The sequence below is a fragment of the Abramis brama genome, assembly GCF_963993115.1.
Source record: "Abramis brama genome assembly, chromosome: 2".
Classification (NCBI taxonomy): Eukaryota; Metazoa; Chordata; class Actinopteri; order Cypriniformes; family Leuciscidae; genus Abramis; species Abramis brama.
In genome coordinates this window covers 11,022,612-11,048,281 of record NC_139964.1, presented here as the reverse complement: position 1 = coordinate 11,048,281, position 25,670 = coordinate 11,022,612, and the positions used below count along the sequence as shown (strand labels likewise).

The 25,670-nt window shown below is 44.6% G+C and overlaps 1 protein-coding gene across 1 annotated transcript in view; it reads right to left on the bottom strand.

The window, feature by feature from the left end:
• The window catches only part of LOC311078343 (B-cell receptor CD22-like), a 41,359-nt gene extending 17,016 nt beyond the window's left edge, over positions 1-24,343 (bottom strand). The window contains exons 1-4 of the mRNA XM_084107110.1: positions 24,276-24,343; positions 10,512-10,847; positions 10,165-10,413; positions 3,096-3,350 (exon numbers count right to left, since the gene is read on the bottom strand). Coding sequence (XP_083963236.1) covers positions 3,096-3,350; positions 10,165-10,413; positions 10,512-10,847; positions 24,276-24,339 — 904 coding nt within the window. The 5' untranslated portion in view covers positions 24,340-24,343. The remainder of the gene's footprint in view (positions 1-3,095; positions 3,351-10,164; positions 10,414-10,511; positions 10,848-24,275) is intronic.
• Between the last annotated feature and the right edge of the window lie 1,327 nt (positions 24,344-25,670).

Here is a 25,670-nt window from a genome sequence, read left to right as displayed (position 1 = left end):
AAAAAAGTTCCCTGACAATGTTCAAAGTAAAGGGCTTTTTTTTTTTTTTAAGATTTGTTTTTATTAACATAATTACTTACAAGATGTAAATAGAGTGTACAAAGGATCTACAGTTTGATACATTACTTACATTAAGTACAAAGAATGAATAAGTAAAGGGCTTTTTCATATGTTCATAATTTTAACAGTAAAATACTGTAAAAAAGCAACGGAAAAGACATGTTAATTGCAGAGATACCCTTACTATATACAGTGAAAAACTGCAATAGCTCTCATAGCTCTGCAATTTTTCAACGGATTTTGGAAGTACACTGTAAAAAAAAAACCTTACCGTTGCATTTACCGTACCTTACCGTAAAAAATACAGTAGCAATTGTTATGTTTGACATCATTGAACAAAAATTTACGGTAAAAATCAGGCAACTGTGGTTTACTAGTGCTTTACTGTAAAAAATACGGCAGTAATATTTTAGGTTTTATGGCATTGAACCATGGTTAAAAAAAAAAACTGCCAACTGTGGTTGCCTGTAATTTAAAAATATTGTATCACAAACCAATTTGTCATAAACGTTATTGTTGAGAATTAGCAGAGGTTTAGAAGTTGATGTTTTATTGAAAATAATAAAAACTGAAGTCACCATTATGGAGATCAGTGTTTGCTTTAGTTGGGCTCTTGATCCTTGACTTTCTAACGTCAGATTTTCTTTATGGCATGAAAATCTGAGAGAAAATGTGATCAGGTGTTGATGGCTATTTATTGATGGTGACTTTATCATCATGTAGTGGCCTGATCTCATAAAGAGTCTTATCTTTCATTATGTTTATTACTAATATATTTCTCATTTTTGAGTGTAATAGTTCTGTGTCACTACCACATGCGAGCCAGCAGTGACAAATAATTAATCTGAAGAACTTTAAAAACATATTGTGTATAAAAAAGGTTTTGAACTACTGTATGATGTAGACCAACACAGACATCAAGAATCAGCGTATGAATCTCAACAACGGTGACAATCAACACAATAATCAGATAAAACTCTGAACATCACAAAACATGCTACGAAAAAGCTGCAACAAAAACAACATCAAAAATAATAGCAGATATAATAATAAAAGAAAACACTAAGGCAATTCAGCATAATTTATACAATGCATGCTGGGAGATATTGATGAGTTTTGATTAAATGCTCCCATCATGCACTGCACTTTTATCATCACTGTTGTTGAGATTCTGAGTGTGTCTGAAAGATACAGTAGTTAAAACCTTTATTTTGCACAATGTTTTAAAATTCTTCAGATTTTCACCACACTGATGGATCACATGCTGTAGAATCATAGAGCAACTACAGTCAATAATGTAAAATTATTAATATGAAAAACTTCTCCATTCACCTGAAGTGATAAAGTGCTCAGAAGTGTGAGCATTTGCTGCGGTAACGAAAAATGGCGAGATGAGATGATTACCGAATAAATATTTTACTCCATGTTTCATGTAAGTAAAAGCTATATAAAATTAACAAAATAAAATAACATGAATTTCTTCAAAGTTTGGTCTTGATGTGGATTTTATAGTTTCTGCAGTTTTTCTCACTTTGCTTTCTCTTAATTTGAGCATATAGCTGAAACTAATTTAAGCCACAACACAGAGATTAGACCATGTTTTTTGACTAGATAAAATATAAATCAATGAGAAATGATTGCACATGAATGAAGTAATCTCCGATTGGTCATGTATCTTGTACAAAACCCTTAATGGCTTGAGTCATCATAAATTTAACAGTAAATTATAATTAAAAACTTAAGCAGATTGGTTAAATTCACTAAACAAACTTCACGGCCAAGGCCATTCACAACTGCCCACTAAAATCAGGTTTATTTCATAATTTTATTATATTATAGTACAAACTGGTTACCGCTGGACTGGGGAGGTTTGAATCCGGTCACTTTGTACAATTACAGTCTGAAACACAGATAACGGCTGATCGATTCATTCTCTGCTTTTGTGAAGTCATGTTTAGATGATTTACCTGTTTCACTGTGCGATCTTCAGATTTAACACTCCTTCGTTTCTTTCTGTTATAATGAAAGACATTAGCAGCATATGCATTTATTTTAAAGATTACTAATAATCAAACACAAATTAGCCATTTCCTACATTAGACCAAAAGTGAATTTATACAATTATTGCAGTTTTTTATTGAGCTCACATTATAAACAGGATGAAGATGATGATGAAGATGATGATGATGAAGAATAATCCTCCAGATGCCGCTGTGATCACAATCACATTCCCACCAGCAACATGATGAACTGAAAGAGGAAGATCATCATGATTAACTCTCCAAACTGATGAATGATGTGAAGATGCAGGAGTGTGTTAATAAAAGCTTCACCTGTGACAGTGACAGCGTCTGATCTCTGAGATCCATGTTGATTGTGAGCCTGACAGTAGAAGCGTCCACTCTGTAGTGCACTGAAACTCTGTCCAGATCCAACAGCTGAGGTTTCATTCTCCTTAAACCAGCTGAAGTTCAGAGCAGGAGGGTTTGAGTCACTGATGCAGTTCAGAGTCACTGAATCTCCCTCCACTATTACACCAGATCCACTCATCAACACTGAGATGCTTCTGGGTGGGTCTAAAACAGACAAAAATGAAAATTCACAATAACTATTACAAAATTATGTGTTTGGAAATTTTAAACAATGTGTAGGTGATCAATAACTCACACATGATGTTTAAAGTCACAGCATCAGAGTATTTATCTCCATGTTCATTGATGGACTTGCATTTGTATTCTCCACTGTCATCAGAGCTGATCTCTGAGATGTTGTAGATTCTTCCAGATCCTACAAACGTTCCTCCTTTAAACCAGCTGATTTCTGCAGGAGGGTTTGAGTCACTGATGCAGTTCAGAGTCACTGAATCTCCCTCCACTATTACACCAGATCCACTCATCAACACTGAGACGTTCTTTGGAGGGTCTAATAACAATCACCAAATTATTTAAGACCTCTGACACATTTTTAAAATGATTAATATGAACCAAATTACCCAAAACAGAGAATTAGCATCTTATGTTTTATAATAAACTCACACATGACGTTTAAAGTCACAGCATCAGAGTATTTCTCTCCATGTTCATTGATGGACTTGCACTTGTATTCTCCACTGTCATCAGAGCTGATCTTTGCGATGCTGTAGATTCTTCCAGATCCTACAATCGTTCTTCCTTTAATCCAGCTGATTTCTGCAGGAGGGTTTGAGTCACTGATGCAGTTCAGAGTCACTGAATCTCCCTCCACTATTACACCAGATGGACTGATGGACACTGAGACGCTCCTGGGAGGGTCTAAAACAGACAAAAATTAAAGTTCAGTGAATATGATGATGGCTGAGGTGTCTGAGCACCAGGTCCCTGTGTTCGCACAACTGATCTCGCGAGTGGGCCAAGAAGAGGGTGGCCTCCGCGACCTTTGTAAATATGCGGGGTGACAGGGAGGAGTTTGTACTGGTATGCCCGTCCCTCGAACTCAAAGCGTAGGAATGTCATTAAAGTACACATCCTTCAGGTCGATCTCTGCGAACCAGTCTTAGGGGCGAACACATTCTGCATTAGCATTTTGAACGGAAGCTTGTGAAGGGCCCGATTCAAAACACGCACATCCAAGATTTGATGTAACCCTCCACTCTTCTTGGGAACAGTGAAGTAGGAGCTGTTAAACCCTGACCTCACAATCTCGCAATCTCCGCATGCAGAACAAGGGGCCTCTACATTCCCCGCTGTACTGAATCGCATAGTCAAATCTGAACGTCCCAATAAGCCAGCGTGACGGGCGCTGGCCAGGCTCCCAGCGACCGAACCAGCAGGACCAATGGGACCACAGACGCACCCGTGGAGGACAGAGACCCGTCCCGGAGTGGGGTCTGAGTGTTCAGTGCAACACTTACCTGGCTCCACAGTTTGGCAGGGGTGCGTGAGAAGGCATACAGCTTGAGACTGAGACAATGCTTATGATTTATGGGGATTGAAAAAGGTGGTTGTGTACACACACTGCCGACACATTTATGTTCAAACTATGTAAAAGTTAATTTTGCATAATAGGTGCCCTTTAAAAACCTTGTTAAAAATCTTAAATACTTCAGAGCACAGTCTTAAGTTTGGTATCTTTTTAAAGGGAACACTTCACAGATTATTGTAGAAATATATATTTTTTTAAGTTTTATATTTTATGTAAAATATATATTTTACAAAAAATGTTCAGCTAAAACTTTAAGAAAATTAAAGCTAAATATCTAAACAAATTCTGTGACAAATTGTAGGTTGATATAAAAAAAAATAATAATAATAATTCAGTATGATTTTTTTGAGTGCAGTACCAAACTTTTCCACTAGATGACATCCAGACTCCTCTGGTGACCATATAACTCTTCGTTCCCTTTCAAGGGAACTCGCGTTGCGTCGAGATTGACGCTATGGGGAACGCTTTGCGTGATGACGTCTTGAAGCACATGTAAAATCAGTCTAATGGTGTGGCGGAACGTCAGAGGCGGGTGACGTCACGTACCAGGAAGCTATAAAGCCTGCCCGAAAACAGAAAATGAAAGCTTTCTGAGTCTTCAGTTGCGCTCTGTGTTGAATCTGTCCTCGTTATTTGGTGTTGTCTGTGTATATTATATATATATATTCAGTATGGCGGATAAGCAGCAGCAGTTTAGAATGTGTGTTCAACCCTGCCCGCGTTATTTAACGGGTGGGGACACTCACACTCTTTGTGTTGTCTGTTTGGGTGAAGAGCATGCCCAGTCAGCACTCGAGGGTGCTGGCTGTGAGCATTGCGACGCGCTTCCATTGCGTACGCTCAGATCCCGCCTGGCTTTATTTAACCAGGAATGCGTTCCCCAGGGCTCTGGTACTGCCGCTGCCGAGGCACGGCGTCGATCTCAGACCTGGGGTTCGCAAATGGATCTATCAGTGGATGTTGAGACGGGCTCTGCCTTATCTCAGCCTCATTCTGATAGATCCAGTGCCTCTCATCAGGGTGTGGAAGCACGCGTTGCGGTTTCTTCCCCCCCGATGGAGGCACCAATACTGCAATTGTCCAGCTCTGAGGAGTTGGACGTTGTTAGTATTGACGCTGAGTCTGAGGATTCGCCACCTCAGTCTCATGCGTTTGAGGAATTACTCGACGTAGTTACAAGAGCTGTCGAGAGATTATCTATTGAGTGGCCAGAAGATAGGCAGGGCGCTCGCTCGAAAAGTAAGCTCGACGAACGTTTCCTGCCATCTCGTGCACAGCCTCAGCGCAGAAGCCTTCCGTTTTTCCCCGATCTCCCCACTGAGGTGTCGAGATCGTGGGGGAAACCAGTTTCATACAGAGTATATACTTCACAAACATCCCACTACTCCACTATACACAATTATAAAGAGCATGGGTATGGAGAGATGGCGAAGGTGGAGGAGACGCTTGCGAGCTATCTCTCTCCAGCAACGGCATCTTCTCTGAAGGCTCCTGCATTACCATCCAAACCAGTAAAATTCACTTCTTCCCTGGTTCATAAGTCGTATGCAGCTGCTGGTCAAGCTGCAGCGTGTTTGCACACCATGTCATTAATGCAAGCATACCAGGCAGAATTATTGGGTGATTTAGAGGAGGGCGGGGGTATTGGTCCCGACACTGTATCCGAACTGCGTAGAGCCACAGATTTGTCTCTCAGGGCCACCAAGGAGACGGCTAAATCCATCGGCCGCTCTATGGCAGCCCTGGTGGCCACTGAGAGGCATCTGTGGCTCAATCTAAGTGATATAAAGGACAAAGAAAAACATGTTCTTTTGGATGCTCCGGTTTCCACTGCAGGTTTATTTGGAGATGCAGTTAATAGTGCTGTAGCGAAATCACAAGAAGCTTCAAAACAGGCAGCTGCACTTCAGAAACTTCTCCCCCGCCGTTCTTTCTATGAGGCTGCTGAGCGGGAGCAGCCTCACTCCTCTAAAAAGAGCGCTGAGCACCGTGCCACTCAGAAACAGAGCGGTTCCTCCCGTGCTCCCCCACAAAAATCTCGGGGACACGGGAAGCACGCTCAAACCCAGCAGCCTTCGAGGGGTAGAACGGATCTGCGGACCGCCAAGAAGGCTGCTGGGAAAAAGTCCTGATGTCCGAGGGCTCAGGACAAATGAGGGTAGTCCCCCCCGAAGCAGAGCGGTCAACACCTCTTTTTACCTCTTTTTACGGTGCCCGTCTCTCTTCGGTGCCCTCAGGGGACCGTTCTGCCAACCCTGCCGCCTCCGGTGTTTCAGGGCGCAGCGGTCTCCGGCGAGCACATATCTCAAGGACCACCCGGAAACGTAGTGGCCTCAGGATGCCCACTGCCTCTGAGGAGGGTGTTAGAGCAGTCCGTTCAGTCGTTCCCTGCCGGTGCGCCGTTACAGGGCGACGAACCGACTACTCAACAGCAACAAAATCCAGAAACCAGTCTCGAGAGGCTGGTACCTCTAGTAGAATCTTTGACAGCGTGGAAGCTACTGTCAAATGTTTCTCGTTGGGTCCTGCAGACCGTAGGAAAAGGGTATCAAATACAATTCAAGAAATGCCCACCTCGGTTTATGGGGGTCCTACCCACAGTGGTGGGCCCCGAGCAGGTTCTGGTTATGGAACAGGAAGTAAACACTCTGTTAGAGAAAGGGGCCATAGAATATGTACCTCCCTCCAACAGGTAAACCCTTTTACAGCCGGTACTTCATAGTTCCAAAGAAGGACGGGGGATTGCGTCCCATTTTAGATCTTCGAGTTCTGAACGAGTCAGTCATGCAACTCAAGTTCAAAATGTTAACATTGAGACAAATCGTGCCACAGATCAGGTCCGAGGACTGGTTTGTCACGATAGACCTCAAGGACGCATATTTCCATATTTCCATCCGTCCATGTCATTGGAAGTTCCTGAGGTTTGCTTTCGGGGGCAAAGCATACCAACATCGAGTTCTTCCATTCGGCCTGGCTTTATCACCCCGCACTTTCACCAAATGCGTGGATGCAGCTCTGGCGCCCCTGCGCCTCCAGGGTATTCGCATCATGAACTACATCGACGATTGGTTGATTTTAGCTCAGTCGCATCAGTTGGCGGTTCAACATCGAGATGTTGTTCTCGCCCATATGAAAGAGTTGGGGTTACGGCTGAACGCTGAGAAGAGTGTGCTTTCTCCGCTCCAGAGGACCACTTTCTTAGGCGTGGTTTGGGATTCAGTGTCGATGCAGGTGCGCCTGTCACCGCCACGTATAGAGTCCATCCTTGCAGCTGTGAAAAGTGTAAAGCTAGGCCAGCTACTCACTGTCAAACAGTTCCAGAGACTGTTGGGTCTCATGGCGGCAGCTTCCAACGTGATACCTTTTGGACTGCTGCACATGAGGCCCCTGCAGTGGTGGCTCAGGACCAGGGGGTTTTCCCCGAGGGGCAACCCATTTCGCACGATCAAGGTCACACGGCGATGCCTGCGTGCCTTGGTTATGTGGAAGAAACCTTGGTTCCTGTCCCAGGGCCCAGTGTTGGGAGCTCCTTGTCGTCGCAAACTGCTAACGACGGATGCTTCCCTCACGGGTTGGGGAGCGATCCTAGAGGGTCGCTCATCTCAAGGTCTGTGGGAAGACCATCATCGTTCTTGGCAAATCAATCGCCTAGAGATGTTAGCTGTCTTCCGGGCTCTGAGGAGCTTTATCACAGATCTCAGGGGACACCATGTGCTAGTACATACGGACAACACGTCGGTAGTCGCCTATATCAATCACCAAGGGGGTTTGCGCTCGCGCCCATTATGCAATCTGGCACGCCATATCCTCTTGTGGTCCCAGGGGAAGCTGCTGTCACTCAGGGCAGCTTACATCCCCGGGGTCCAGAATATAGGAGCAGACGCTCTGTCGAGACAGGGGCAGAGGCCCGGGGAATGGAGGCTCCACCCCGAGGTGGTGGAGCTGATATGGAGGGAGTTTGGCCAAGCTCAAGTGGATCTGTTTGCGTCTCGAGAGACGTCTCACTGTCCACTTTGGTTCTCCCTCACGCATCCAGCTCCTCTGGGACTGGATGCTATGGTGCAGACGTGGCCGAGGCTACGTCTGTACGCCTTTCCCCCAGTTGCTCTGCTCCCGGGAGTTCTGGAGAGAGTTCGCAGGGACCGGGTTTGCCTGCTTCTTATAGCCCCGCGCTGGCCGGGCAGAGTATGGTTTCCCGACCTTGTGTCTCTCCTCGACGGGCCTCCTCTGGAGCTACCCGTCAGGAGGGACCTTCTGTCCCAAGCGGAGGGCTCGATATTACACCCCCGACCAGAACTGTGGAACCTGTGGGCTTGGCCTCTGAGGGGGCCCAGCTCATAGAGTCAGGTCTCTCAATTGAGGTTGTTGAGACCATTCTACAGTCCAGAGCTCCCTCCACGAGGAAACTTTATGCCCTGAAGTGGAGAGTATTCACTTCTTGGTGTAGTGACCGTCGGTTGGACCCAGTTAACTGCCCAATTGGTACAGTGCTGGAGTTCCTGCAGGACCGGTTCACTGCAGGTCTGACCCCGTCCACTTTAAAGGTTTATGTGGCGGCCATAGGTGCTTACCACATTCCTTTGGGTGGAATGTCTGTGGGGAAAGACCCCTTGGTATCTCGTTTCCTTCGTGGCACCTGGAGGCTGAGGCCTGCAGTTCGCTCTAGGGTGCCACCTTGGGATTTGTCCATTGCGCTGCAAGGCCTTTCCCTGGCCCCCTTTGAGCCCATTGAGGAGGTTCCTGAGAAGTTCTTAACTCTGAAAGCTCTGTTCCTTCTTGCTATCTCTTCTCTCAAGAGAATAGGGGATCTTCAAGCATTTTCGGTTGCTCCGTCATGCTTAGAGTTTGCACCGGGTATGGTTAAAGATTTTCTACATCCGAGACCGGGCTATATCCCCAAGGTCCCCACTAATGTGGCTAGACCCATTGTACTGCAGGCCTTCTGTCCTCCTCCCTTTCGAAATGCGGACCAGGAGGCGAATAATTTGCTTTGCCCAGTTCGGGCGTTAGACGCTTATGTCCACAGAGCTGCCCTGTGGCGTAAAAGCGATCAATTGTTTGTGTGCTTTGGGTCCCCTAACAAGGGATCTCCAGTGTCTAAGCAAAGAATGAGCAAGTGGGTGGTTGAGGCTATTTCGCTTGCTTATGAGGCAGCCGGGCAGCCTTCTCCTATGGCTGTCCGGTCGCACTCTACAAGGAGTATGGCGGCCTCTAAGGTCTTTACAGGACGTTTGTGATGCGGCAGGTTGGTCCTCACCGCACACCTTCGTCAGGTTTTACTCTTTGGACTTAGACTCTACTCCAGGGTCTCAGGTTTTGTCTTTCTAATGCTGCTCACTCGATTTCACACAGGACAGACATTTGTAGCTATGGTGGCGTTGGTATAGACGTTCCCCATAGCGTCAATCTCGACGCAACGCGAGTTCCCTTGAAAGGGAATGCCTCGGTTACGACTGTAACCTCGGTTCCCTGAAGAGGGAACGAGCGTTGCGTCACCTTGCCATATCTCCTTCATGCCTGTCAGCGACTACTTCAGACTTTACGAAGCTTTCATTTTCTGTTTTCGGGCAGGCTTTATAGCTTCCTGGTACGTGACGTCACCCGCCTCTGACGTTCCGCCACACCATTGGACTGATTTTACATGTGCTTCAAGACGTCATCACGCAAAGCGTTCCCCATAGCGTCAATCTCGACGCAACGCTCGTTCCCTCTTCAGGGAACCGAGGTTACAGTCGTAACCGAGGCGATTTCCATATATGGATTAAATGATCTTAACTACAGTCTGAACGCTTTCAAATGCTATATAGTTGGTCAAGTTTACTTTAGGTTTAGACTAAGATATTATTGTTATAAATGTATAATGGCAAATGTCCCACGGGTGTTGGGGAGGGGCCGTCTTAAAAATATTGGTTAAAACATTTTTATAAATCATAAATTCAGAAATGTATTCTTTGTAATGTGTGAAAAGTATTGATATTAAAAGTTCATTATTTGTACCTGAATGTAATTATTATAATGTTTTTTCATAGTGTGATTTTTGGGGAATTGAATACAATTAGGATCAGTTTGACCTGGACCACACAAACTGTAACCAGAAATCTAAAGTGCATGAGGGTTAAAGAGAGAAAGTCAATCTGCACTCACACATGACATTGAGCTGAACCTCAGGAGAGATGTGAGTGTGTCCGTCTACAGCACATCTATATCTGCCTGAATCCTCTCTTCTGACTGACTGCAGCAGGAGTTCATTGTTTCTGTCCCTTCTCTCAGTTAATGGCTGTGAATTTCTGTACCAGATGAATGTTGCTCTGTCAGTCAGAGCGCAGCTGCTTTTACATCTCAGAGTGACTGAATCTCCCTCTGTCACTCTCTCAGGAGACTCCACCTGAAGATCTGAACACAACACACACATTATATCTAGTGCTGCTGTCATACACTGATTATTATTCAACATAATGCACAGAAGAAGAGATAAACCTCATCAAAGTCACCTGTGACAGTAAGATTCACTCCTGGATCACCAGTATATCTTCCATCAGGTTTATCAGTGATGAATCTGAAACAGTACATGTGTGAATCCTTCAGTGTCACATGACTCAGTCTGACGGTGCAGTTCTGCTGTTTATCTCCCAGATACTGAAGCCTCTGACTGTATTCAGGGTCATTAGACAGATCTATAAGCTCAACATGGTTTTTGAACCAGAACACTTTCTTGATCCAATATCTAGTAGGGTATGTATAAGTGCATCTCATTATCACTGTTGAGTCCTTTAGTGCACAGATGTGTGAAGGACTGTAACTCACACTCCAATCATCACTAGAAACCCCTGAAACACAGAATTCATCAAACTGTAAATGTAGTTTTATCTGTTATATTGGGCCATGAAAACATGACAATACTTTATTACTATTAGAAAACAGCGACTCATTACAGGAAATATAAGATAAATGTAAATAAATAATCTCAGTATGAATTACTTTAAGACAGAGGAGTGAAGAGAGAACCAAGAAATCAGCCAAAAACAACAAGCTGCACAATTACAGTTTTTCTGAAGTGCTAAAACACATTTCTTGAAACCATCACTCACTTTCTCAAAACCTTAAACACAAAAGCAAATGTTCAAAACTCATTCAGAGAATCTCTGACTCTTCTGGCAAAATCAAACAATGCTTTCAGATCTTACACACATCAGTCAATATTAGAAACACTGCAAATCATTCGTTAGACACTACAAGAAAAATGGAGAACACTGAATCCAGAGCATGCAGTTACAGGAGAAATATTTATTTATATATTGTAACAAAGTAAACACATTTTGCAATTATGTAAAAAAGTAGTACTGACACCTGACAGTGGTGAGGTGAATAAATACTGTATATACAGGGGCGGAGTGGCAATCAGGAGAGTCAGGACTTTTCCCGGTGGGCCGGTAGTGTTTTGAGGCCGCGAGGGTCTGATAATAGTTATACATTGCAAGTTCTTAGCAACACCATCGGGTCAAACTGTGCAGGCTCTCTGCTCAACCCGTACGGCGGGCCACAGCAGCCTCTTATTTCAATAGAAACACAGGCTAATCAGAAAGCACTAACGAAGGGCAGGTCCAACCATGTCTAGGATTTTCAAAAAAATAGGGGGATCAGTGAGCGGCCCCTCCCCAAATGACATAGCCTGTCGGCCTATGACGTAAATTAACACCTCTTTTTTTTTCCTCGTAACGTTTTGTAAGTCTAACGTTAACAGACAGTGTGTGAGTGAGTGGGCTGTTTACACCTGGCCACTTAATGCGTTTTCTGTAATCGGATAGCTATCCGATCATAAAAAAACAGGTGTAAATGCCCTCCGATACGCATTCGAGACGGATTTGAATCTGAATCCGATCGCATCTATTCATCTATTCAAGCCAACGCGCAAACTAAGTGAATCAAAGTGAAAGTAAAGCCTGGTTCACACGGCAGGATAATTAGGCCGATTTTAGCCCCGATTCACCCCTTCCGACAATCTTAAGGATGCTCCGATTATCGTAAAATATTCTGATCAGATATTCCTGCCGTGTGTGGTGTGTTAAAGCTGCTCTCGTCTGCTCGGAAGGACGTCGGGACCGCTCCGATCTCAAATCGGGGATATCCAAAATGTTGGATTTATTTCTCCTCGTGTGTGTGGTGTCCCCAGGGAACAAACGAGCACGCAGCCTGTGGACTGTGGCGTGTAGCCAATCAGAAAGCGAGGTGACGAGGTGGCGAGGAAGCACCGGGAAACAAAATCAAAACAGCCGGCGGCATGGCGCACCAGAAAGTCCGGAGGACGTCGGAGATCATCGCCTTTTCTTTTGATAACGTTTTTTTTTTCGGTTAAAGACAAACTACAAACTATCGCCACTGCATCCTCTTCGTCCGCCATGATTGTTTACTCTGAAGTCACGTTTGATCTCAAGGGATTTTGCGAGATTTCCCGTCTGACCTGGGAATGCTCGGGAGTCAAATCGGTTCGTGTGTGATGTGTTGATTTTGCCGTGTGGCTGCGCACCACACACTGTACGACCAAAACTGTTAGATCTATGATTTTTTATCGCTGTGTGTGGGGTCTCTCAGGTTTGGAAAATCGATTGACAATTTTAAAATCATCCCGTGTGAACCAGGCTTTAGTCACAGACGCTTAACACAATCATCTTCATTAAAAGTAAAGAACTGAAATGATCTTACCAGGACTGTTGCCGCTCTCTTATTGCAGTCTTTGAGTTTGAATTTTTAGCTGATGATCAATGAAATGCAGTTCATATCTGTTGCTTTCGGTGACGTGCACTCCATTAAATCGCGTGGGAATTGAAGATCGGATTTAAATCCGTTTTGCAAAAACATGTTTATGTGACCAGGTGTAAATGGAATCATTTTGATAAATCAGATAGCTCTCCGATCTGAGAAAACGCATGAAGTGGCCAGGTGTAAACAGCCTCAAATGATGGAAAGACAAAAAAGAAAAGGTGGCGCTGAGAAGGTCAGACTCAATAGGCGAAAAATTATGGAGGAGGAGGCAGCAAAATGCTCCAAAATAACCGACATGTTCTGGGCATCAACGAGAAAAGTGTCACAGCTTAGCACAGATGGGAAATAGCACGAGCTACCATCCATCCAAAAGCTTGTGAAATTTGAAAGTAGCTCGATGGTAAATATGAGACAAAAATGAATGGTTTACTATTGAGCGGCTCTCTTTTTCTGTTATTATTGTATGTTGTTGTTGTTGACTTCAAGATCTTTTAAATAATAATAATTACACTTGGCATTTCACGTTGTGCAGTCATTTTATTGTGATTTTAGATTTCAGCACTTGCTTAATTTCCCGATAGATTTTTTGGTCCCACTCCGCCCCTGCTGTATGCACTGCAAGTACTGTATAGTATTGTACTGAATATTGTATAGTATCGAATGCCTGTATATTCAGCATTTGCATACTGTGAAATACAGTGACCAACTGCAGAAGCCCAAAAGGTTACAGTAAAAAACTGTAAATGAAAAGCATGTTACTGTAAAGTACAGTCAGAAGAGTTGAGCAACTGCAGAATCAAGGTCAGTGAGAGAGATTTATTCTGCTTCAGCTTCACGTCTTCATGTCGGTCCGGCCGGAGAATATCATCTCTGCAGGAGAAGAGAAAATCCCTGAAGCAGATCCAGCCTTGACAACATTCTCCACACCTTCCTCTTCCTCTTCCTCCTCGTTCATCACCTCTTTTACACACTCTTCCTCCTCTAACTCACTCTCTTCCTCCTCTAACTCACACTCTTCCTCCTCTTATACTCACACTCTTCCTCCTCTAACTCACACTCTTCCTCCTCTTTCACACTCTTCCTCCTCTTATACTCACACTCTTCCTCCTCTTATACTCACACTCTTCCTCTTCTTATACACACACTCTTCCTCCTCTTATACTCACACTCCTCCTCCTCTAACTCACACTCTTCCTCCTTTTATACACACACTCTTCCTCCTCTTATACTCACACTCTTCCTCCTCTTATACACACACTCTTCCTCCTCTTATACTCACACTCTTCCTCCTCTAACTCACACTCTTCCTCCTCTAACTCACACTCTTCCTCCTCTTATACTCACACTCTTCCTCCTCTAACTCACACTCTTCCTCCTCTTTCACACTCTTCCTCCTCTTATACTCACACTCTTCCTCCTCTTATACTCACCCTCTTCCTCTTCTTATACACACACTCTTCCTCCTCTTATACTCACACTCTTCCTCCTCTAACTCACACTCTTCCTCCTTTTATACCCACACTCTTCCTCCTCTTATACTCACACTCTTCCTCCTCCTTTTATACTCACACTCTTCCTCCTCTTATACACACACTCTTCCTCCTCTTATACTCACACACTTCTTCCTCTAACTCACACTCTTCCTCCTCTTATACTCACACTCTTCCTCCTCTAACTCACACTCTTCCTCCTTTTATACACACACTCTTCCTCCTCTTATACTCACACTCTTCCTCCTCCTCTTATACTCACACTCTTCCTCCTCTTATACACACACTCTTCCTCCTCTTATACTCACACTCTTCCTCCTCTTATACTCACACTCTTCCTCCTCTAACACACTCTTCCTCCTCTTATACTCACACTCTTCCTCCTTTTATACTCATACTCTTCCTCCTCTTATACACACACTCTTCCTCTTCTTATACACACACTCTTCCTCCTCTTATACTCACACTCTTCCTCCTCTAACTCACACTCTTCCTCCTTTTATACACACACTCTTCCTCCTCTTATACTCACACTCTTCCTCCTCCTCTTATACTCACACTCTTCCTCCTCTTATACACACACTCTTCCTCCTCTTATACTCACACTCTTCTTCCTCTAACTCACACTCTTCCTCCTCTTATACTCACACTCTTCCTCCTCTAACACACTCTTCCTCCTCTTTTACTCACACTCTTCCTCCTTTTATACTCATACTCTTCCTCCTCTTATACACACACTCTTCCTCTTCTTATACACACACTCTTCCTCCTCTTATACTCACACTCTTCCTCCTCTAACTCACACTCTTCCTCCTTTTATACACACACTCTTCCTCCTCTTATACTCACACTCTTCCTCCTCCTCTTATACTCACACTCTTCCTCCTCTTATACTCACACTCTTCCTCCTCTTATACTCACACTCTTCTTCCTCTAACTCACACTCTTCCTCCTCTTATACTCACACTCTTCCTCCTCTAACTCACACTCTTCCTCATTTTATACACACACTCTTCCTCCTCTTATACTCACACTCTTCCTCCTCCTCTTATACTCACACTCTTCCTCCTCTTATACACACACTCTTCCTCCTCTTATACTCACACTCTTCCTCCTCTTATACACACACTCTTCCTCCTCTTATACTCACACTCTTCCTCCTCTTATACTCACACTCTTCCTCCTCTAACTCACACTCTTCCTCCTCTTAAACACACACTCTTCCTCTTCTTATACACACACTCTTCCTCCTCTTATACTCACACTCTTCCTCCTCTTATACTCACACTCCTCCTCCTCTTATACACACACTCTTCCTCTTCTTATACTCACACTCTTCCTCCTCTAACTCACACTCTTCCTCCTCTTATATATTTATAATCTTCCTCCTCTTATACTCACACTCTTCCTCCTCTTATACTCACACTCTTCCTCCTCTTATACACACACTCTTCCTTCTCTTATACTCACACTCTTCCTCCTCTTATACTCACACTCTTCCTCCTCTTATACACACACTCTTCCTCCTCTTATAATCACACTCTTCCTCCTCTTATACTCACACTCTTCTTCCTCTTATACACACACTCTTCCTCCTCTTATACTCACACTATTCCTCCTCTTATACACACTCTTCCTCCTCTTATACTCACACTCTTCCTCCTCTTATACTCACACTCTTCCTCCTCTAACTCACACTCTTCCTCCTCTTATATATTTATACTCTTCCTCCTCTTATAATCACATTCTTCCTCCTCTTATACTCACACTCTTCCTCCTCTTATACTCACACTCTTCCTCCTCTTATACTCACACTCTTCCTCCTCTTATACACACACTCTTCCTGCTCTTATACTCACACTCTTCCTCCTCTTATTCTCACATTCTTCCTCCTCTTATACTCACACTCTTCCTCCTCAAACTCAAACTCTTCCTCCTCTTATACTCATACTCTTCCTCCTCTTATACTCACACTCTTCCTCCTCTTATACACACACTCTTCCTCCTCTTATACACACACACTTCCTCCTCTAATACACACACTCTTCCTCCTCTTATACTCACACTCTTCCTCCTCTAACTCACACTCTTCCTCCTTTTATACACACACTCTTCCTCCTCTTATACTCACACTCTTCCTCCTCCTCTTATATTCACACTCTTCCTTCTCCGGTCGGCAGAAAATATTTATGCCGCCGAATGCAAATCACTCTGTTTGTTCCCCGAGAGGCAACTGCAGACGTGTTTTTTGCTGGCCACGAGCACGTGGTACACGCCTGCAAGCAAACGCCAGTGTTGATAATACTCGCGCTGATTTTGTCTATGTATCTTCACTGTGGTCCAGTGGTAGATTCTTAGACTTGCACGCGGGCGATCGGAGGTTCGAACCTCAGGCCGGCCGGCAGAAAATATTTATGCCGCCGAATGCAAATCACTCTGTTTGTTCCCCGAGAGGCAACTGCAGACGTGTTTTTTGCTGCCCACAAGCACGTGGTGCATGCCTGACAAGCAAACGCCAGTGTTGATAATACTCGCGCTGATTTTGTCTATGTATCTTCACTGTGGTCCAGTGGTAGATTCTTAGACTTGCACGCGGGCGATCGGAGGTTCGAACCTCAGGCCGGCCGGCAGAAAATATTTATGCCGCCGAATGCAAATCACTCTGTTTGTTCCCCGAGAGGCAACTGCAGACGTGTTTTTTGCTGTCCACGAGCACGGCCAATGATGCTATATGTGTAGAGAAGATGCCCACTGCTAGTGCCCATTCCTACACACTAGCACATTCCTTCACACAGGGCCCGCGCTCATATATTCAACTCGGGTCGATCACGCACGCAACATAGTGAACGTGCCCACTGCCTAGTGCCCACAAACACTATGTTCTGCATGCCTTGTGGTTTCTGTGAAGACGAAACCTGTGTGCATTCACTCTGCTCAGACAGACAGTGCACTCATTGCAGTAACTGTGCCCGCTCTCCCGCGCCCACACTTACTCACGGTATTTCTGGTGTCCCGGCCACGGCCGATGGTGCTATAAATGTAGTGTCGATGCCCACTTCTCAGTGCACATCCCTACACATAAGCACAGCCCTGCACTTAGGGCTCGCGCAAATAAAATCGACTCAGGTCGATTGCGCTCCCCACATAGTAAAAGTGCCCACTACTCAGTGCCCACGAACATTATGTCTATCAGATCACAGGCTCTCTGTAAAAACGAGACCTGTGAGCGCGCGCGCTGCTTACACAAGCAGCGCGCCCCAAGCAGTAAATGTGCCCGCTCACAGCCCACATCTACTCGCACACATGAGTCCCACGGGACTCGCGCAGCCCCCCCTCACTCAGCCAAACACTGTTGTAAGGTCGAGGGCGAGCGCTCCGCCCGCTGTATTAAGCGCGCCCCCCGCCTCAAATGCCGCAGGCATAATGCCTATGTTTGTGAGCCCCGTAGCACCTCTGTCGCACGGCGAACAGAGCGCGCTCTGTATCCGGCCCTTAGCCAACCATGCAGATGCATGGGCAGCGCTTCCAGGGGTTTCGGACTGGGTCTTTAGGCATTATAAAGAGAGGCTTCTCGCTACAGTTTTGTCGACGCCCTCCGCGCTTCACAGCGCGCGTCGAAACTTTGGTTCCGCTGAATGTAGCACACCTACTTCGCGCCGAAATATCAAAACTGATAAGCAAAGGGGCGATAGAGCTTGTTCCCCGAGTTCAAAGCGAACAGGGGATATACAGCAGATACTTTCTAGTCCCCAAAAAGGACGGCGGTATCAGACCCATTCTGGATCTAAGACGACTGAACAGAGTATTAGTGAAACGCCGTTTCAAAATGCTCACAACCAGCAAAATTCTCGCGCATGTTCGCCGAGAAGACTGGTTCATGTCGATAGATCTGAAGGACGCGTATTTTCAAATACAGATAGCGTCACATCACAGGCGATTCTTGAGATTCGCCTTCGAGGGTCAGACATACCAGTATACAGTCCTGCCTTTCGGCTTGTCCCTGGCACCTCGTACATTTACGAAATGCATGGACGCAGCACTCGCTCCTCTCAGACTCAGAGGCATGCGAGTGCTGAACTATTTGGACGACTGGTTGATCCTAGCCCAATCACGATCTCAGCTCATAGAGCACAGAGCCATTTTACTCGATCACCTCGAGAATCTTGGTATCACGGTCAATTGGGCGAAGAGTTCACTGAACCCCAGCCAAACGATTCCGTTTCTGGGTATAGTTCTGGACTCACAGTCTATGACAGCGCGGCTGTCGCCACAGCGCGTGCTGAACATTCAGCGCGCGGCGATGTCTTTCCGCCGCGGCGTTTTCACCCCGCTCAGAAAATTTCAAAGGATGCTGGGTCTCATGGCCTCAGCATCGTCAGTTCTCCGGCTGGGCTTGCTCCGCATGCGCCCGCTGCAGTTCTGGTTGAAAGCGCGGGTTCCGCGCAGAGCGTGGGTGTCCGGTCATTACGCCTCAAGGTCGATCAGGACTGTGTCACAGCCCTGGTGCCTTGGATGGCGAACGACTGGTACCAATCAGGTGTAAGCCTGGGGACTTCCTCGAGGGTGAGGATGGTGTCTACGGACGCATCCACCTCGGGATGGGGAGCGCTGCTCGAGGGCAGACCGTCCTTCGGCCTATGGTCGGAACGGGAAAAGCTCCAACACATAAACTGCCTAGAAATGCTGGCAGTGCACAACGCGCTGACGCGTTTTTGTCCCCACATCAAGGACCAACACATCATAGTCCGTTCGGACAACATGGCAGTGGTGTCCTACATAAATCGCCAGGGCGGTCTGAATTCCATACCCCTGTACAGGCTGGCGAAACGCCTCCTGCTATGGGCTCAGCACAACCTGCGCTCGCTGAGAGCAGTACATGTGCCCGGGCTGCTGAATGTGGGCCCGGACAGACTGTCCAGGAACAACGTTCCTACGGGCGAATGGTCTCTACACCCACAAACAGTCTGGCTGTTGTGGGAGAGATTCGGCATAGCGGAGGTGGACCTATTCGCGTCCCGCGAAAACGCTCACTGCCCCGCATTCTTTTCAAAGACCGACAGCGCGCTGTCCCAAAAGTGGCCGCGCTGCCCGCTATATGTTTTTCCCCCCGTCTCCCTCCTGCCTCAGGTGTTGGAACGGGTCAGGAAAACGAAATGCCCAGTGCTGCTTGTAGCACCGTTCTGGAAGAACCAGGCATGGTTCCCAGTTCTGATGCAGTTAGCAGACATCGCTCCATGGCCAGTGCCGTTGAGGAGAGATCTCCTCTCGCAGGCCAGGGGCTCGATCTGGCACCCACACCCGGAACTATGGTCCCTTCATGTGTGGGCGCTCAACGGATACCCGTTGGTCTCGCAGAGGGAGTCATGAATACCATCACGGAGGCTAGAGCGCCGTCGACCAGGCGACTCTATGCTTCAAAGTGGTCGGTTTTCTCCGGCTGGTGTGCAGCTCGGAGCCTTTCACCCCTCGAATGTGAGGTAACGGAGGTTCTCTCCTTCCTACAAGAGCTGTTGGATAAGGGCAGATCCCCTTCCACGCTCAAAGTGTATGTGGCGGCTATTTCAGCGTTCTCCGGTTCAACGCTGGGTCAGTCACTAGGAAGGAATGATTTAGTCATCCGCTTCCTCAGGGGAGCTAGGAGACTGAATCCACCCAGACCTCCGTCAGTCCCTATGTGGGACCTTTCTACGGTCCTGGCGGCCATGAAAGGTGCCCCTTTCGAGCCTATCCAGTCAATCAGCCTCAAACATTTGTCTTTCAAAACAGTGTTTTTGATGGCTCTCGCTTCAGTGAAGCGCATAGGCGATCTGCATGCGCTCTCCGTGAGCCCGACATGCTTGGAGTTTAATAGCGCTGGCTTATACTGCCAAGGGCATTCAATGCCCGTTGGGAGTCAGAGCGCACTCTACGAGAGGCGTTGCCTCCTCGTGGGCTTGGTCCAGCGGGATTTCCTTACAGGATATATGTACGGCGGCAGGCTGGGCCTCTCCGTCTACATTTATCAGGTTTTATAACCTAGAGGTTCCCGCCTTACAGGCTAAGCTTTTGTCGGTGTAATACTATACCGACTATACTGGGCTGAACTGTGTAAGACCCACGTTTTCCCACATTAGTGCAGGCTCCCTACCCTGGCTATGTGATGTCATATTCGCGTCTGTGGACATGTCTATATAAGGACGGAGGAGACCCCTCCTGTCCTGTAGACTCTCCCTGTGAGGTCATGTTAAGCCTGCGGACGCTACAGTATAGGGAATTAAGGCTTCCCCCCCTTATTCCCTGACTCTGTGTGAGTCTATCTGGTGATTATGCACTGTATGCCTGAAATAGCTTCCGGTGATCAGTGTTTTTATCCCAGCACGCACGGCGTTTTGCAAGGGGTTCCCGTAGCGTTTTGATAAAACGCAGTACGAGAGAACTCTCGTAAGAGAACGTACTCGGTTACTAACGTAACCTCGGTTCTCTCTAGAAGAGGGAACGAGTACTGCGTTCCCTTGCCGTGCGTTTGGTTCACTCTGGTTCGCTTCGGCGATCAAAATCAAGTGAGTCAGCCTTCTCGAGCTCGTTTTATAGAGGTAAGCCACGCCCGTCTCGGCGGGAAGTGGCGAGGAGGGCGCGAAGCGCCCTCATTGGTCTGATGTTGCATCAGCCTGCGCTCGATAGGCTTATGCAGTTGCCGCAGAGCAGCCAATGAGCAGACAAGCCGTCTTGCTTCAGCTGTCTGCTGCTGCCGCAACGCGTTTTACATATATGAAAAATTAAAGGATAATTTTTGCTTCAGTGTTTCGTGAAAAGAGACTTTTCCCGTAGCGTTTTGATAAAACGCAGTACTCGTTCCCTCTTCTAGAGAGAACCGAGGTTACGTTAGTAACCGAGTACGTTTTGCAAAAAGAGTGCATGAGATTTGCAAACAGTGTTTTAACCTGAACTTGTTTAATGTTTTACAGAAAGAGTGATTTATTCAACAAATTGGTTAAGGCTACTGAGAATTTGGTTCAGAGAAGTGGGTTTTGTGTTTTAGCAATTCAGAAAAACTGTAAATCCTGGAATATGACTAAATAAATATGTAACATATACACATTCACTTCCGAGAATAAGAGCAAAATATATCACAATCTAGTGCAAAAGCAGAGCTGTGAACTTTCACACTTTCAGCCTGAGATTCTAATCGACACGTTTCACACACTCTCACGCCACACACACATTTTCTCACGCAGAGAAAAATCGCACTGACACTGACCAGAGGTGTATAGTCCAGGGGTCAGAAAGTAGAAGTCCTGCTATATGTTTATTCCACCCATGAACTCAGCAGCTGATACTGGAACAAAATACTGAGGAGGACTTTTACTTTCTGAACCTGGACTTTCCACCTCTGACACCAAAAGACAAGACAGAGCTGGTTACTTTTGATATGAAACAAATTCTCAGCCCTCAGATTCTGTCAATTTTATTTCGAAATTAAAACAATAAATCTCGTTTTGCCGTTGTAAATGTGAAGTGGCAGATCGTTGTAGCGCCTCAGTTCAAGCGGCACGTGAACTGATCAACAAACGAATGAACAATAGGTAGGCTATGTTGAAAGATACAGTAAAGCTTACTGAAATGTATATGCCTCTGTAGTCGCAGATTAAAATACTTGTGTATTGTTATTCATATGTTTTATTATGTATTGTTGGTTACCATTTAGTATGTAGGCTATAGATGTTTATGTTAACATCACTTAAACCTGCGTGTACTGGCGAGTGACACTAGGGGGCAGTGGTGAGCCGCAGGGCGTTTCATTTTTTGACATGGAGTCACACTGCCAGCTACTTTGGCCCTGTCCCAAATGGCACACTCCGGACTTATGGACTTCCTCAGAGTCCACACTTTGGTGACGTCATGTAGTGCAGACCTATAATATAATATAATATAATATACCTATTTATTGTTGTCTTTGTTGAATTTTCAGATTGTACAGCGTGTGACAGAAATAAAAATGATATGTGCCACCAGAAAACACAGCCTCTTCTGTGTGTGCAACACCTCACACATAATATCGATCAATCAGTGTTTTTCAGCTGCAGAAAGAAGTCAATAAAACAGCTGGAGAACAAGTATATCACATTACATTATAACGCTGGAGAAGCATAACATTACATTTACCCCAGGAAAGCCATTTAATGACCATAGCACGTTAATTGGCTAGAAAAATTTGCTATAGAGACCATTTGTTAAATATGTGCACTATATTAGCCTACATATTTATTATCTTTTTACCTATATCACTACTGTAACATCAGTGGGTTGAAGAAGACGACGAAGGTCAAGCGAAGATACAAAATACTCAATATTTATTCCATAGGCAAAATCCAAACAAACTTGAAACAGTGTGCTAGTTCACAAACACAAACAATAACCGGCCGTGAACAGAGAAACAAGAGGAGCTTAAATACACAGATAAATAACAAGACAACAGGTGAAGGAGATGATGATGAGTGAACACAGGTGCTGAGGATGATGATGAAAATGTGCAGGTGAAGATGATGATGACAGAGGATTCTGGGAAGTGTATTGCAGACACAGACGAAGACAGACGGTGAATGTGACAAGTACAATATTATAATGTTGTTATTATAATAAAAACATTATTTTTAATTAGAGTTATTTTTAACCTTTAATAATAATAGCTGACAGGGCTCTGTATGATTACAGCAATGTGTGAGATTAGTTTTTTCTTGAGAAAAAATGTACATGTATCTACTGTACCTTATATTATCCAAATTAATTGATATTGAATCAAGATCGGAATCAAATCACAAGAATTGAATTCGTGATAGAGATTGAAATTTGTGTCAAGCAATAATAATAATTAAATAAAACAGTAGCCTACCAGTCATTGTACCATGTAAACATTTTAAGATGTTGTCACTAAGCTTCTAAAATTCTTCTGTTATTTTAAATAATACAATTCTGATGTTTTGCCAGTCACAATAAACTTATTGTGATGCAAGTTTTTTTGTTTGTTTTTTTTTTACACCCCATCAATCCCCCCTTCCATAATTCTCCCTTTAAACTAAACTCAGAAGTTGGCAGCCCTGTCCTACAGTGATCTTTTGATGAGCTTAAATGTACAGAGACAGAGGAGTGAAGAGAGAACCACGAACAACATGATGCACTCTCAAATAATGAAATATATGACGAAGAAAATGATCAAAGTTGATTTATTTATTAAAAAACCCAATGACATCAAAATATTAGTTTTGTGGCTTTTAGTTCTTATCTATCAGCTCAGAGCTGATTTATGCTAGTGAACTCATTAGACATGATAAATATTTAACATGTACACATTCACTTCTGAGGCTACGTTTACACATGGATGGCTATTTTCATAAACGGACATTTCACCCCTCTTCGTTTTTAACATTTTTTTTTGTAACATTGTGCACACAAACCTGTGTATATGCTGTCAAGATCATGCCAAACCTGTAGGTGGCAGTGTAACGAGAAGCTGAAGACCACCTTAGCCAAACAAAATGCCGAAAATAGTCACATTCTGTGACGTCGCTGCCTAAATCTCCGTTTTTCTCAGTTTACATGCAAACGTGCAAACGAAGATTTTCAAAATGTCCACTCTGGCCGGAGTTTTTAGAAATAATCGGTTTTATTGGCGAATCCTCCGTTTGCGTGTAAACGAAGGGAGCAAACGAAGGGAAATGTCTCAGTTTTTCAAAATAACCATGTACATGTAAACGGGGCCTGAGAACATGAGCCAAACATATTCATGATCTGCTGCTACAGTGACTTTTGTCCAATCAAATGCTCTAAACATTGAGAAAGTCCCTCCCCCTAAACTATGCGAAAGACTATTGGACATTTCTAAAAGGAGCGTTTGACATGTTCAACACAAACTTCCTATTTCAGAGAGAAATATGTGAGAACAGGACAGAAGAAAGTGCAGATCAGCCGCTCATGAGGCCTTAAATAAAACATCAGAGTGTTTCTAATGTGAATGTAAGAGAGACTCACCGTGAATCATGAGCAGAAAGAAGATCAGAGGAAGAGGAGGAGCCATTCTGACCCACATCAGCATAACATATATCTATAATACATATATACATATAAATATACATATACAATACACATCATTTCAAAGCAGCTTTACAGAAAATACACAAGTCCACATTACAATTTAGAGTGATCTGTTATCAGAGGAAACTGTCTAAGATATGCATTTCAGAAATGTACATATACAAAGTCACAGTTAGTTAAAAATTTATTAATTTAAACAATGTAATCATTTCAAGAAGAAACAATGAGCTCATTGAAGTAATTAATATTTGCGTTAATATATTCATCAATTAAACAAGTATATGTAAATCACCCTATTCTTAACATTTCTCATGTAAAGACACGTGTGTTATATGAGCAATAATCATTTAAGCAAGAGTGTGTTTGTCTTACCGTGTTGAAGCTCATCAGATCAACAGCAACCAAATGACTGACTGTTTTAACACAAGCACTTTAGCTTTACAGTGGAGGACTTTGTGTGGTTAACACGGTTTATTAATAACCAGCGACGGAAATACCACAGTCCCTCCCTCATCAAGAGAACAACATTACTGAACTAAACCTACTGAAAGAAAAATGATGATCTTTATCTGTAAGTTGAAGATGAATAATTGTGAAGATGAATGAAGATGAATGATAGTGATTTACAGGTGAGGCTCATCAAGGTTGATGTCAGACACAGGAGATGGTGACCTCTGGTGGCAGTTTGAGGGACTGATCTCAGTGCATATTTCCACTGTCATCATCTGGGATCAGGGCATATTCCCACTGTCATCATCTGGGATCTGTGCATATTTCCACTGTCGTCATCTGGGATCAGGGCATATTTCCACTGTCATCATCTGAGATCAGGGCATATTTCCACTGTCATCATCTGGGATCTGTGCATATTTCCACTGTCGTCATCTGAGATCAGGGCATATTTCCACTGTCATCATCTGGGATCTGTGCATATTTCCACTGTCATCATCTGGGATCAGGGCATATTTCCACTGTCATCATCTGGGATCAGTGCATATTTCCACCGTCATCATCTGGGATCAGGGCATATTCCCACTGTCATCATCTGGGATCAGGGCATATTTCCACTGTCATCATCTGGGATCAGGGCATATTCCCACTGTCATCATCTGGGATCAGGGCATATTCCCACTGTCATCATCTGGGATCAGGGCATATTTCCACTGTCATCATCTGGGATCAGGGCATATTCCCACTGTCATCATCTGGGATCAGGGCATATTTCCACTGTCATCATCTGGGATCAGTGCATATTTCCACTGTCATCATCTGGGATCAGTGCATATTTCCACTGTCATCATCTGGGATCAGTGCATATTTCCACTGTCATCA